The sequence below is a fragment of the Ovis aries genome, chromosome 2 (genome assembly GCF_016772045.2).
Source record: "Ovis aries strain OAR_USU_Benz2616 breed Rambouillet chromosome 2, ARS-UI_Ramb_v3.0, whole genome shotgun sequence".
Lineage (NCBI taxonomy): Eukaryota > Metazoa > Chordata > Mammalia > Artiodactyla > Bovidae > Ovis > Ovis aries.
Window position 1 is genome coordinate 175,934,683 of NC_056055.1, and position 12,568 is coordinate 175,947,250.

The 12,568-nt window shown below is 41.1% G+C and overlaps 1 protein-coding gene across 1 annotated transcript in view; it reads left to right on the plus strand.

The window, feature by feature from the left end:
* Positions 1 to 12,296, plus strand: part of LOC132659133 (craniofacial development protein 2-like) — a 109,804-nt gene extending 97,508 nt beyond the window's left edge. The window contains exon 3 of the mRNA XM_060408828.1: positions 12,146 to 12,296. Coding sequence (XP_060264811.1) covers positions 12,146 to 12,296 — 151 coding nt within the window. The remainder of the gene's footprint in view (positions 1 to 12,145) is intronic.
* The last annotated feature ends 272 nt before the right edge of the window (positions 12,297 to 12,568 follow it).

Genomic DNA, 12,568 nt, shown 5'->3' on the forward strand with positions numbered 1-12,568 from the left:
ACATATTTTCGACAGACTGAAACTCCAAATCTTGTCCACTGATATTGGTGTGCAGCTGCCTACACAGATTTATTCCTTCTCAGCTTTGATTTGGCACTGTCAGTGATCCTCTGGTCAATGTGTAAGCCCAGCCTTCAAAACCAAAGACAGTCGTACAAGGAGGGCTGTTGTTGTTCAGTCCCTATGTTGTGTCCAACTCTTTGCAATCTTATGGACTACAGCATGCCAGGCTCCCCTGTCCTTTAGTATCTCCCGGAATTTGCTCAGATTCATGTCCATTGAGTCAGTGATGCTATCTAACCATTTCATCCTATGCTGCCCTCTTCTCCTTTTGCTTTCAATCTTTTCTAGCATCAGAGTCTTTTCCAGTGAGTCAGCTCTTCACAGCAGGTGGCCAAAGTATTAGAGCTTCAGCTTCAGCCAATCCTTCCAATGAATATTCAGGGCTGATTTCCTTTAGGATTGACTGGTTTGATCTCCTTTCGTCCAAGGGACTCTCAAGAGTCTTCTCCAGCACCACAGTTAGAAAGCATCAATTCTTTGGTGCTCAGCCTACTTTATGGTCCAACTCTCTGTACATGTACTCATCTGTACATGACTACTGGAAGAACTATAGCTTTGACTATATGGCTGCAGTCACTGTCTGCAGCAATTTTGGAGCCCAAGAAAATAAAATCTGCCACTGCTTCCACTTTTTACCCATCTTTCTGCCATGAAGTGATGGGACCAGATGCCCTGATCTTAGTTTTTTGAAAGTTGAATTATAAGCTAGCTTTTTAACTCTCCTCTTTCACCTTCATCAAAAGGCTCTTTAGTTCCTTCTCACTTTTTGCCATTAGAGTGATATCATTTGCATATCTGAGGTTGTTGATACTCCTCCTGGCAACCTTGATTCCAGATGGTGATTTATTCAGCCTGGCATTTTGCATAATATACTCTGTATAGAAGTTAAATAAGCAGGGTGACAATATACAACCTTGTTGTACTCCTTTTGCAACAATGGCAGGCCCAATGAAACCAAAGTCAGCATCATGTCAAGGTTTAGACACTCCTGTTCACAAGCAGTCTTCATTTGATCATTTTTCTTTCCTGTGTTTGTTGAGAAATTAATATCAAATATTGGCTGACAAATCTAGTCATTGCAGATAATACCCCTCTAATATCAGAAAGTGAAGAGGAACTAAAGAGCCTGAATACTGTATAAAGTACAGTAGTACAGTATCTTTATATCAAGCCCAGAATGTCTGGAAGCAAGCAAAAAGCAGCAGTGATGAGGAAAATGCACTGGCTCAGAGAAAGGACAGTGAGAGACAATAGGAAGAAGTAACTGAAGAACCAAAGAGATGCACGATGCAAGGAAATGGCAAGGGGATTTTCTTTACTTGAGGAGGCACAGGACCCAAACAGAGAACAGTACACAAAGGTTGCAGCAGCCATTCAGAATGCAACCCAATGCTACCATGTCATCTGTGATGAGAAAAAAGGAGCTACTACCTGGACATCACTGGATTGTTTGTTTCAAGAGGCTAGGTAGAACTGAATCCAACAAGGAACCAGAACCTGTGCTGTCAATCTCAGGCATGAGTGAAATTGCAGCTTGCCCTGTGTCTCCTATTGCTGATAATCCTTCGGCTCTACCATCTCCCACCTCCTCTCCCTCCTCCAGTCCGTAACTCTTCTTGCCGATTCGCTCGATGCCAGTGGTTAAGAATCTGCCCACCAATGGAGGGGACACAGGTTCGATCCCTGGTCCGGGATGATTCCATACACCTTGGCTCAACTAAACCCATGTGCCACAACTACTGAACCCGTGCGCCTAGAGCCTGTGCTTTGCAACAAGAGAAACCACCACAATGAGAAAACAACTAGAGAGCAGCCCCCCCTCGCCACAACTAAAGAAAGCTAGTGCACAGCAATGAAGACCCAAGGCAGACAAAAATAAAGAAACAAATAAGTAAAATGTAGTAATACTTTATTACTAAAAAAATGCTAACCATCATCTGACAATGCCAGGTTGACAAAATCTTCCATTTGTTGAAAGCACAGTATCTGCCAAGTACAATAAAGTGAAGTGCAATAATAAGAGAAGCCTTGGCCACTTGCAAATGAAACAGTCCTAATAATTTATATTTTAGTTCTTTTTTCTATAAATTTGATTAAAATTCCTGGTCAAAACAAATGGGAGTCCATTTTACTTACAATGATGATAATAGCTGATGTTTCCTGAGCCTCTTCTGTGTGCCAGTCACTGTTCTAGGAGCATCGTGTACACTCATTCATTTAATCCTCACAGGAGCCTATAAGGGGCTACATCTCCATCTTGCTGATGAAGAAATTGAGACACTTGGTGAGCCCCATTTCCATCAAGCCCGTGTTCAACATACTTTCTGCTCGTAGGTTAGGGAAAACCTATGAAGACCTTGCCTTCTATTCGAGAAGTCACCAATTAAGTGAGTTACTGTACTTGTAAGGGTCCAAAGTTTATTTCTGTTTCCAGAAGTGTCTCACGGAAACCTTGGAAGGATAAGACAGCATGATGGCAGCTGCAATGCAAGATCCCAAAGGAACAGTCAGTGGCAGGCTGCTTCCGCATGAGGAGGTCTCTTTGTGCAGAAGGAGGGTTAGAAGGATTCTTTTCTCTCCGCAAGATTGACTGAATAATCCAGGGTAGCATACCACTCTCAGAAATATGGACTCCCTCTGAAAGAAGAGGGATCAGGAAATAGTGGCGTGTTACCATAGCAGAGGAGATGGGGAGTTGGCTCTTCTGCTATCTCCTGGCAACCGTGTGACAAGGAGCTGCACTAGGCATTGAAATACAGGAGAGAAAGCTCCCACTCGGGAATCATCTGAAAGAGAACTTTAATCAAGCTTACCTTGGTGCCTCAAGAGAAGCTCAGATTTATTAATAGAAAATAAATATGTCAGGCTCCCCTAATGTATAACTCCATGGATTTCCTGATGTGTCATGAAAGCAATGAAAGTTTACCTTTAGTTTTTGAAAAACATGCCAAGGAAGGATTAGCCCTTGTTTGCAATTGCCTTTGCTCAGGGGCCGAGTACCTACTGGAACAGAGCTGCCAATGACCTTCTTCTCCCTAACCACTAAATCTTTTAGTGGTATTCCCAAGCTACCGTATCTTTGCCTAATTCATTCCTTTAAAAAAAAATGTGTCCTATTTATTTTTTAAAAGGTTAGACTGTATGTTATTTTTTGGGTGTGCCATGTGGCTTGTGGGATCGTAGTTCCCTTACCAGGTAGATATTGAACCCAGGCCCTTGGCATTGAGAACTCAGAGTCCTAACCACTGGACTATCAGAGAATTCCACTACTTTATTCTTTTTAATTGCTGTCTGGAGTTTTGTGAAATGGATGTTCTATAGTTTAGTTTGTTGTTCAGTTGCTAAGTCGTGCCTGACTCTTTGTGACCCCATGGACTACAGCACTCCAGGCCGCAGTTTAGTTTACTGTTGTCTAACTCGTGGACTGCACTAGGCATTTTCAACTTAGGCTGTTTCCAGAGTTTTTTTTATAACAAGCATGGCTCTCCTCACCATCAGGTTAATGCTACTTGTGCAAATAGGTTTGCTGAGTTGAGGAGTGTGCACATTTAAAATATTATAGCAACTTCCTGGAATACCCTGGCAGCACAGTGGTTAGGATTTCACGCTTCTACTGCAGGGGGCATAGGTTTATTTCCTGGTCAGGTAATTAAGATCCTGTAAGCCAGGTGGCATGGCTAAAGTATATATATATTTATTGTAGCAACTTCCAAATTTCCCCTCAAAACACTATAGGTTTTACACTTTTGTTAACAGCTCCCTATCAGCATCCTGCCCCCTTCCTTCTCAGCGCCTTTGTACATGTTCTAATTGGGATGCTTGCCTCTTACTTGTCTTTCAGGGCTTATCTTAAGCTTTCCTTTTGGGGAGCCTCCCCTCACTCCCTGTCCAAGTCATGGTCTTGTGTCCTAAGCAGTCAGAACATCAAGCTCTTTTCCTTCAGAGCATTTAGTATGTGTACATTAAAAATTGTTGTTGGCAATATGATATCTGCCTCCTCGAAACCCAGCTTCTATACCTGGAAGTTCTCACTTCACATGCTGCTGAAGCCTAGCTTGAAGGATTTTGAGCATAACCTCGCTACCACAGAATTGCCTGGAGAATTCCCATGGACAGAGGAACCTGGTGGGCTATAATCCATGGGGTTGTGAAGAGTTGGAAATGACTGAGTGACTAACGCTTCATACACTTGCCGTTTAAAATGACTCCCAAGCATAATGTTGAAGTGCTGTCTTTTCCTAAACTCAAAACCGCCTAGTCAGTCATTCAGTCGTGTCCTGCTCTTTGTGACCCCATGGACTGTAGCCTGCCAGGCTCCTCTGTCTATGGGATTTTTCAGGCAAGAGTACTGGAGTGGGTTTTCATTTCCTTCTCCAGGGGACCTTCTGGACTCAGGGATCGAACCTGGGTCTCCCACACTGCAGGCAGACTCTTTATCACCTGAGCTACCAGGGAAGACACCTTACTTAATGTATATTTTTGACTCATTAACATTGAACTCATGGCCAGCAGCACTAAACTTATGCCTGAATGAAGCTAATCTAACAGATATATTTTCTCCATAAGACACATCACAGCCATTTTGAGTTTAGGAAAAGACAGCACTTTAACATTATGCTTGGGAGTCATTTTAAACAGCAAGTGTATGAAGTGTTAGTCACTCAGTCATTTCCAACTCTTCACAACCCCATGGATTATAGCCCACCAGGTTCCTCGGTCCATGGGAATTCTCCAGGCAAGAATAGTGGAGTGGGTTGCCATGCCGTCCTCCACTGTATCTTCCCAACCCAGGAATCGAACCTGGGTCTTCTGCATTGTAGGCAGATTCTTTACCATCTGAGCCACCAGGGAAGCCCCCTTAAATAGCAAAATCACCAACAAAAAGCTCAAAATTTTGAAAAGTGTGGCACTAAATAGCCTGTGCAAATAATGCTGTTTACAGTGTGAGAGCTGAAACAAGAAGGCAGAATATCAGATTATTTAATCTCAGCTAAGTGCCCAGAGACTCAAATTTCTCACTACTCTGCATTTATGTACAAATTACTATAAAAGTGCTGCACGTCCAGTCAGTCCTCTGTATCCGCAGGTTCAACCAACAGTCGTTGAAAAATACCAAAAAAAAAAAAAAAATCCAGAAAGTTCCAAAAAGCAAAAGTTGAATTTACTTGGAATGACAACTATTTATATAGCATTTTCATTGTATTAGGTATTATAGGTAATCTAGAGATGATGTAAAGTATACAGAAAGATGTGTGTAGGTTCCATTTAAACACTACACCATTTTATAAAAGGGATTTGAGCATCCATAGAATTTGGTGTCTGATGGGATGTCTTTGAACTAATCCCCTGTGACTACTATCTTCCCTGGTGGCTCAAACGGTAAAGAATCTGCCTGCAGTGCAGGAGACCCAGGTTTGATCCCTGGGTTGGGAAAATCCCCTGGAGAAGGGAATAGCAACCCACTCCACTATTCTTCAGAGAAGGCAATGACAACCCACTCCAGTACTCTTGCCTGGCAAATCCCATGGACGGAGGAGCCTTGTAGGCTCCAGTCCATGTTGTCACTAGGAGTCGGACACAACTGAGCGACTTCACTTTCACTTTTCACTTTCATGAATTGGAAAAGGAAACGGCAACCCACTCCAGTGTTCTTGCCTGGAGAATCCCAGGGACAGGGGAGCCCGGTGGGCTGCCGTCTATGGGATCGTAGAGAGTCGGACATGACTGAAGCGACTTAGCAGCAGTAGCAGCCACTATTCTTGCCTGGTGAATCCTGTGGACAGAGGCAGCTGGTGGGCTACAGTCAATGGGGTCAGACACGGCTGAGTGACAAACACTCACTTTTTCACCTGTGACTACTGAAGGAACCCGTTATTGCTTTAGGGGTTACAAATACATATACATTTTAGTGAATAGGCAAATTTGCAAATTCAGAATCCTGCAATAGTGAGGATCAACTATATTTTGTTTGACTAGGATGGTGACACCAAGAAACAAACATTGAGCTGAAATGACCAGGATTACAGGATGTCCCTACTTCCAAATGTTGACTGGAAGCTGACTGCTTCACACTTATGAGAGTCTGGAACTCCTGGTGTGGTTTACCTCTTCCATCAAGGGCAGGTCTGAGAAACCATCCTCTGTGTGCTATTTATCCCAGTGAAATGGGATGAATGAGTATCAGGGGCAGGCTTGGACAGAAGGAAATCATAGGAAACAGAGACTTGTCGATGAAGGGGAGGGCAGAGATATTCTAGTGTCTATCCAGGTGGGGGTCAGGATTGTGGACCCCCAGTTTCCAGTGCCTTGGGTTTCTCAAGGAGTGCACAGGGCACCACGGGAGGTACTGCCCACTTCCTCCAGCCCAGCCTCTCCTCTGCAGGCCATTGGGTGGGGCCTGGGCCAGTCCACAGTCTTGTTCTGCCCTAAGGACATTTCTCTGCAGTTTCAGATGGGTGGTCTCTCCTTGGGCCAGAACTGGGAGAGAAAAAAAAAAGGAAAACAAATAATTTCACTAGTGGTCCAGTGGTTAAGACTCCATGCTTCCAATGCAGGGGATGCAGGTTGGATCCCTGGTCAGGGAACAAATATTCTACATACAGTGGGGTATAGCCAAAAGAAAAAGAACTGGGAGAAAGTGGTAAATAGACAAGTTCCCAGCATCTATTCCTAGCATGTGAGGAGTGAGTTTTCCAAGGACCTGAAATCTATCCATTAAGCACACAAATTAGAATTTCTAGGCATCTGGGTGGAAATTTTTTGGATAAACATTTTGTTTCACTGCCAGGTAAAATGATAATATTAAACATAAAATAGTTTGTGGCATCACCCTTACTACACTACAGGTTTTCACTGAAGTGACTTCCTTAGGGCTCAAAGACTTCTATACTGAACACAAACAGCTGTCTCCCTTTTGTTTATCGTTTGTTGGATTTTGACCATTTAGCTGGCCAGTAATTACTCTGCTCCTATCAGCATTCTCATCAAGTCCAGAAAACTGTCAGGTTCAGACTTAGCAGGGTAGATCTGAGCTGTTAAGCCAGAAAAAATCGTCTGGAAACCCCAGAATAGATGCTGCAGTGAGTCTGCTTGCTGACTCTGAGTTCCAGAGAGTTCTACAGAATTATTGCTGTAGTGGGTTCCCTTGTCCTGGTCCTGTGTCTTGGTCAAGATTTTCAACTCTAAAACAAATACCTATTACTTCTGCAGTTTTTCCCAGGCCTGGCCTCCTAATGGCAAACTCACTTGCTTTTGCCTTGCTGTGGTCTTGAAAACTGATCATCAACCTCCACACCCACTCTGTGACCACTTTTTATTTTTTAATTTAAGTGGTTACATAGTATTGAATTTTAAAACAACATTTACATATCAATCTATTTATGGCTGCTTTGGGTCTTAGTGTGCAGGCTTCTCTCTAGTTGTGACACACAGGCTTAGTTGCCCCAAGGCATTTGGAATCTTAGCTTCCTGACCAGGGAAGATATTGCTGATATTAGCGATGGATGATGAGACAGTAAATGAATCATACCTGTCTGATGTCTTCTGCCCGCCCCACATATTTTCTAGGATTGCTGTGAGGATCCAGTGAAGTGATATACGAGTGACACCTGGTCCGTGTCAAGTGCTCAGTGCCTGCTAAATGTATACTAATTTTCTTTCCTCCTGCTTTCCTTGCATTTCATGCCTCAGTCGGAGGACTTATCCTTTTCAAAGGCTTTCCCGATATCTAGGCTGTCTGGGCCAATCCCACATGTTTCTATTTTAGGACACTTTTCACATGAACATGTCATTGTTGGTTTACTTCTGTGTTCTGCACCAGACTCTTAGAAATTTACAACAAAATTGTCTTAATTTACCCTTGCATTTCTAGTCCTTGGCCTAGTACCTGGCAAAGAGTAGGAGCTCAGTATATATTTGCTATATTTTTTCATAAATAAGTATGATCTCTACCTTCATGCAGTTTATAATGCGTCTAGGGTGAAAAGAATACAAGTATCTGAAAGGTCAATCCCATCAACAAATGTAAAGGTCTATTTTTGGATTATGATGGCACAAGGGGCAGTGAGGGTGGAGGAGAGCTCCAGCCCTGTAAAGGGTCAGGAGACATGGGTGAAGTGTCCAGGTTGGTTGCTGAACACCATAGGAGACTCAGCAACAGGTACCTAACTTCTGTGAAAGGAGGTCCTGTAAGCTGGAGAAGATGACAAAAATGCCAGGCTCCAGGCAAGCCCCTGTGGCTCAGATGATAAAGAGTCTGCCTGCAATGCTGGAGACCTGGGTTCTGATCCCCGGGTTGGGAGGATCCCCTGGAGAAGGGAACGGCTACCCACTCCACTATTCTGGCCTGGAGAATTCCATGGATGGAGAGCCTGGTGAGGTATAGTCCATAGCATCGGAAAGGGTCGGACATGACTGAGCACTTTCACTCTGAGCGGATGGGCAGATATTAGGCTTGTGGGGAGGAGGCTGGAATATTTCAGGCAGGGTAATAGCTTGGGAAGAAATAGTTTAAAGGAAATGAAGAGACAGACAGGAAAGAATCACGTATCTTTATTGTCCACAAAAAGGAATTAAAAGTCTCATTGGCTTGTGAATGCTGGCATTTTACTTCATCTATCAGTTTTGATGGAAAGCAAGAAAAACATGACCTGAACTATGAAAGAAAAGCTTGGGGACAGAGGGGTCTGCTCAAATCTGGAGAAAACTGACTATAATTTCAGTGGAATTACATTTTAAAAAATAGCACACTGTTGCATTTATAACAAAACAAAAGCAGTAGGTATGGAGATAGTTAAGCTCATACCCAAAAGTTTTTATTGCTTTGAAGTTTAATTGAGTTGTTTAAGTGAATTTTAATCTTCTAATTCCACAACTCAGTAAAAAGTTCTTAAAAACAAAAACCCTGGCACCTAGTTGTTTTGTATTTAGCTTTGGAGAACCAGATGGGACATACAAATAACACTCTTTTTATTATTGCTTAACTGTATTTTCTAAATTGTTTTTTCCCCAATGTGGTATTACTTGAGGAACTTTAAAAGTTCTGAAATAAAAACAAACACAAGTTAGAATAACCTCTGAATTTTTTTGAGCCCATCATCTCTGGCTCATTTGCCATTTACAAAGCAGCAGCCCAAGAGACAGTGATAGAAAGGAAACATGCAGGTTCTTTGGTGTCTATTTATGTGTACTTTGCCCCTTATCTACATTTTTGTGATGCTTAGACTTGACTAGTAACAGGCTAGCTAGAAACCATCTCTTCTTTGGTTAACCTTTGGCTATTGCCAGTGACTCAGTGACAGATCCTGTTACTAATGGATGTTGTCCTCTAAGTGGAAAATCACTGGTCCACACACCATTGGGGGCAGCTACAGGCACAGTGCAGTTTCAAATCACTCTACCTGCAACGTAAGAGAGATGATCCTCCCCGCATCCACCCCTATTTTAAGCTGTTTTGTCCAGCCTGGCAATGGGGTGATGGTAGAAAGAATAATGGTTTCCTTAAAAGATGTCCATGTCCTAATCCCCAGAACCTGTAAATTACTTACATGACAAAAGGGACTTTGCAGATATCATTAGATTAAGGATTGTGAGTTACCATGGATTTTCAAGGCAGACCCAGTGTAATCTCATAAGTGTTTGTTAAAAGAGAGGCAGGAGTTTCAGTGTTGGCAGAGAGGGCAACTTGAAGATGGAAGCAGAGAAAGAGAGAGTTTAAGATGCTATGCTGCAGGCTTTGAAGGTGGAGGAAGGGGCCATGAAAGCAGGCAGTTTGTAAAAGCTGGAAAAGGCAAGGAAGCCTATTCTTGCCTAGAATCTCCAGAAGGATCTCAGGCTTGGTGACACCTTGATTTTAGCCCAGTGGGAACCATCTTGTATTCCTGATCTTCAGAACTGTAAAATAGGAAGTTAGGCTTGTTTTAAGCTGCCAAGTTAGTGGTAATCTGTTATAGCAGGGATGGGTCACTGAAGTGCTGGTCTTGAGAAAAGGAAAGTTACTCATGGACAGGCACTAATCACCCAGGGATAGCGTGAACTGGAATCTTCAAAGTCATTACACTATGAACTGCATGTGAAAGAAGGAAAATATTACTCTTTCGGGCCCAACAGGTGGTCTGCAAAGGTGGTAACCTTCAAAAGCATTGTTACTTGGCAGATAAGAATATATATTATGCTAGAAAGGGGGATTTTTTTTTTTTAAGTTCCAGAAACACTATTTAAAAATGGAGTTGTAAATACATAACAAAGTAACATAAGTAATAAAGGTAACAAAAATAAATAAAGAGAATAATGTATCCATGCAAAATAAAAATAACATAGTAAAAGTCCAAATATTTGTAACTGAACTGTATAAACACTTAAACAATACCCTAAGTAGAACAGATGCTTATATTTTCCTAAATAGCTCCTTATCTTTTACGTTCATGTTGATATAATCAGTACCCAAACATTAACCAAAGAGGAAACAGTGGTGATTATTTTGTTCTAGTTTTCCTTCGCATGGATTGACCCTGTTTTAATGTTTCATTTATTGGGGGAACTTTTTTGGAAAGAAATACCCCTTTTCATTAGACAGTAGATAGGCTACAGGTGTACTGTAGAAACATAAAGTGTAGAAAAACAGAATGAAAATCATCTGTAACCCAACTCAGAAAACCACTGTTTTAACATTTCTCTTTTAACAAGTTTTGCACTTCCTAAGATTACAGAGTATAAGTTTGAATCCTTTTATTTAATATATCATAAGCATTCCCCATGTCACTATAAATTCTCTAAAAATGTTGCTTTTAATGCTGATGCCATGCTCAACTACAATTTATATTCTAAAGTGACCTACCAGTGCTGTTACTGAGCATTTAAGATGTGCAGTGAATATTTCTATATAATAATCATTGTCTGAATTTTGGATTCTATGCTTAAGATAAATATCCAAAGATAGAATACCTGCTTTAGAGGCTGTGGATAATATCAAGGTCTATGAAATTTATTGAAAAATTATTTTTCCGTTAGGTGTGTACTAATTTCCTCTTATTAGTAGTTTATATTGGCTGAGAAATATGCATATTGTAATCGGATCAGTGGCTTTCAAATATATCTTATTGGTTCACTCTAAAAATAACCCACTATGTATCATAACCCAATACACACATACACACACACAGAAACAAAGATTTCTCTTTCAACGTAAGATGCCCTACCACTATGATGTTATACTTTCTATTATCATTTTCCATTTTTTTAATGCTAGTTTTGATTCATAAGGTGATTTCAATGCCAGTGAGTGAGCCACGACCCAGTTTGAAAAAACTGCTTTAGATCACGGTGGTAGATATAGCTGAGTGTAATTCATATTTGCATCTAGAAGGTTCATAGGAACTATGCCTTCTAAAAGTATCTCAAATCTCGTTTCCTGCCATTTCAAGAAACATGCTTATATGATGATGTGATCATAGCAGTAGATTAAAAATAATATTTGTATTAAACAGCTGATCACACTTTGGAAAACCTGAATTAGCTCTACCTCCAAGCCTAAATGTCATCTCCATTATAACATCCATTATAGATGTCTGTTAATTCACAGAATTCTCACAGGTATACACCTTGTGATTTCTATGCATTTAATAATGGGAGATGAAGTGGCAACAACAGATCCTTAAAATTTTGAATTCTGTGAGATTTTGATGTAAGTTGCACCTTTGGTGCTATCAACACTTTTGTGTGTCTGTGAATTCTAGATAGGCTTTAAAAAAAGATTTCCTTTTCCCAGCTAACATCTGGGGAAGGCGAATGAGCAAGTAACGGGCATTTAAAAATAGAGAAAAGGACATAGAAGAAAGTAACCATCTCTATTTTTACTTAGGTGTTAGATTAATTTTCCGGATTCAGGTCTAGAGAAATTCCTTCACACGGGTTGAATGCTACCACTGTGATGAAATTTTTAAAAAGTCTACCAGCAAATATATCTAAAATATACTGTAGGCCATTCAGCGCTAGATTTTATGAGTGATTTAAATGCCAAACATTTCATGAAACATACTGTATTTGTGATTACTATTCTTTCTCTCTCTTTTTTTTTCCCAGGCAGCAAGTCAATGGAGAGCCCTAGAAGAAATGCAACAATGATGAAACAGCTGAATGTCAAAGATGGTGAAAAAGTGCCTCAAAAATTACATTATTTTTTACTCACTTTTCCTTTAAAAAATTCAAAGCACTTCACAGACTTTTGTCCTCATTAATTTTCACAGTCCTTTAGTATCACAAACAGACAAAACAATTCTTTTTTTAAATTTAAATTTGGCCACACCGTGTGACATGTGGGATCTTAGTTCCCTGACCAGGGATTGAACCCACAGCCCCTGGATTGGAAGCATGGAGTCTTAAACACTGGACCACTAGGGAAGTCCCTGGACAAAACAATCTTCTACCCACTGACTAGACAGATTTAGAGAGAAAGAAGGGCTATGGCCAAAGGACCTGTCCAGATTTGGAATTCTGGATGAAAAGCTGA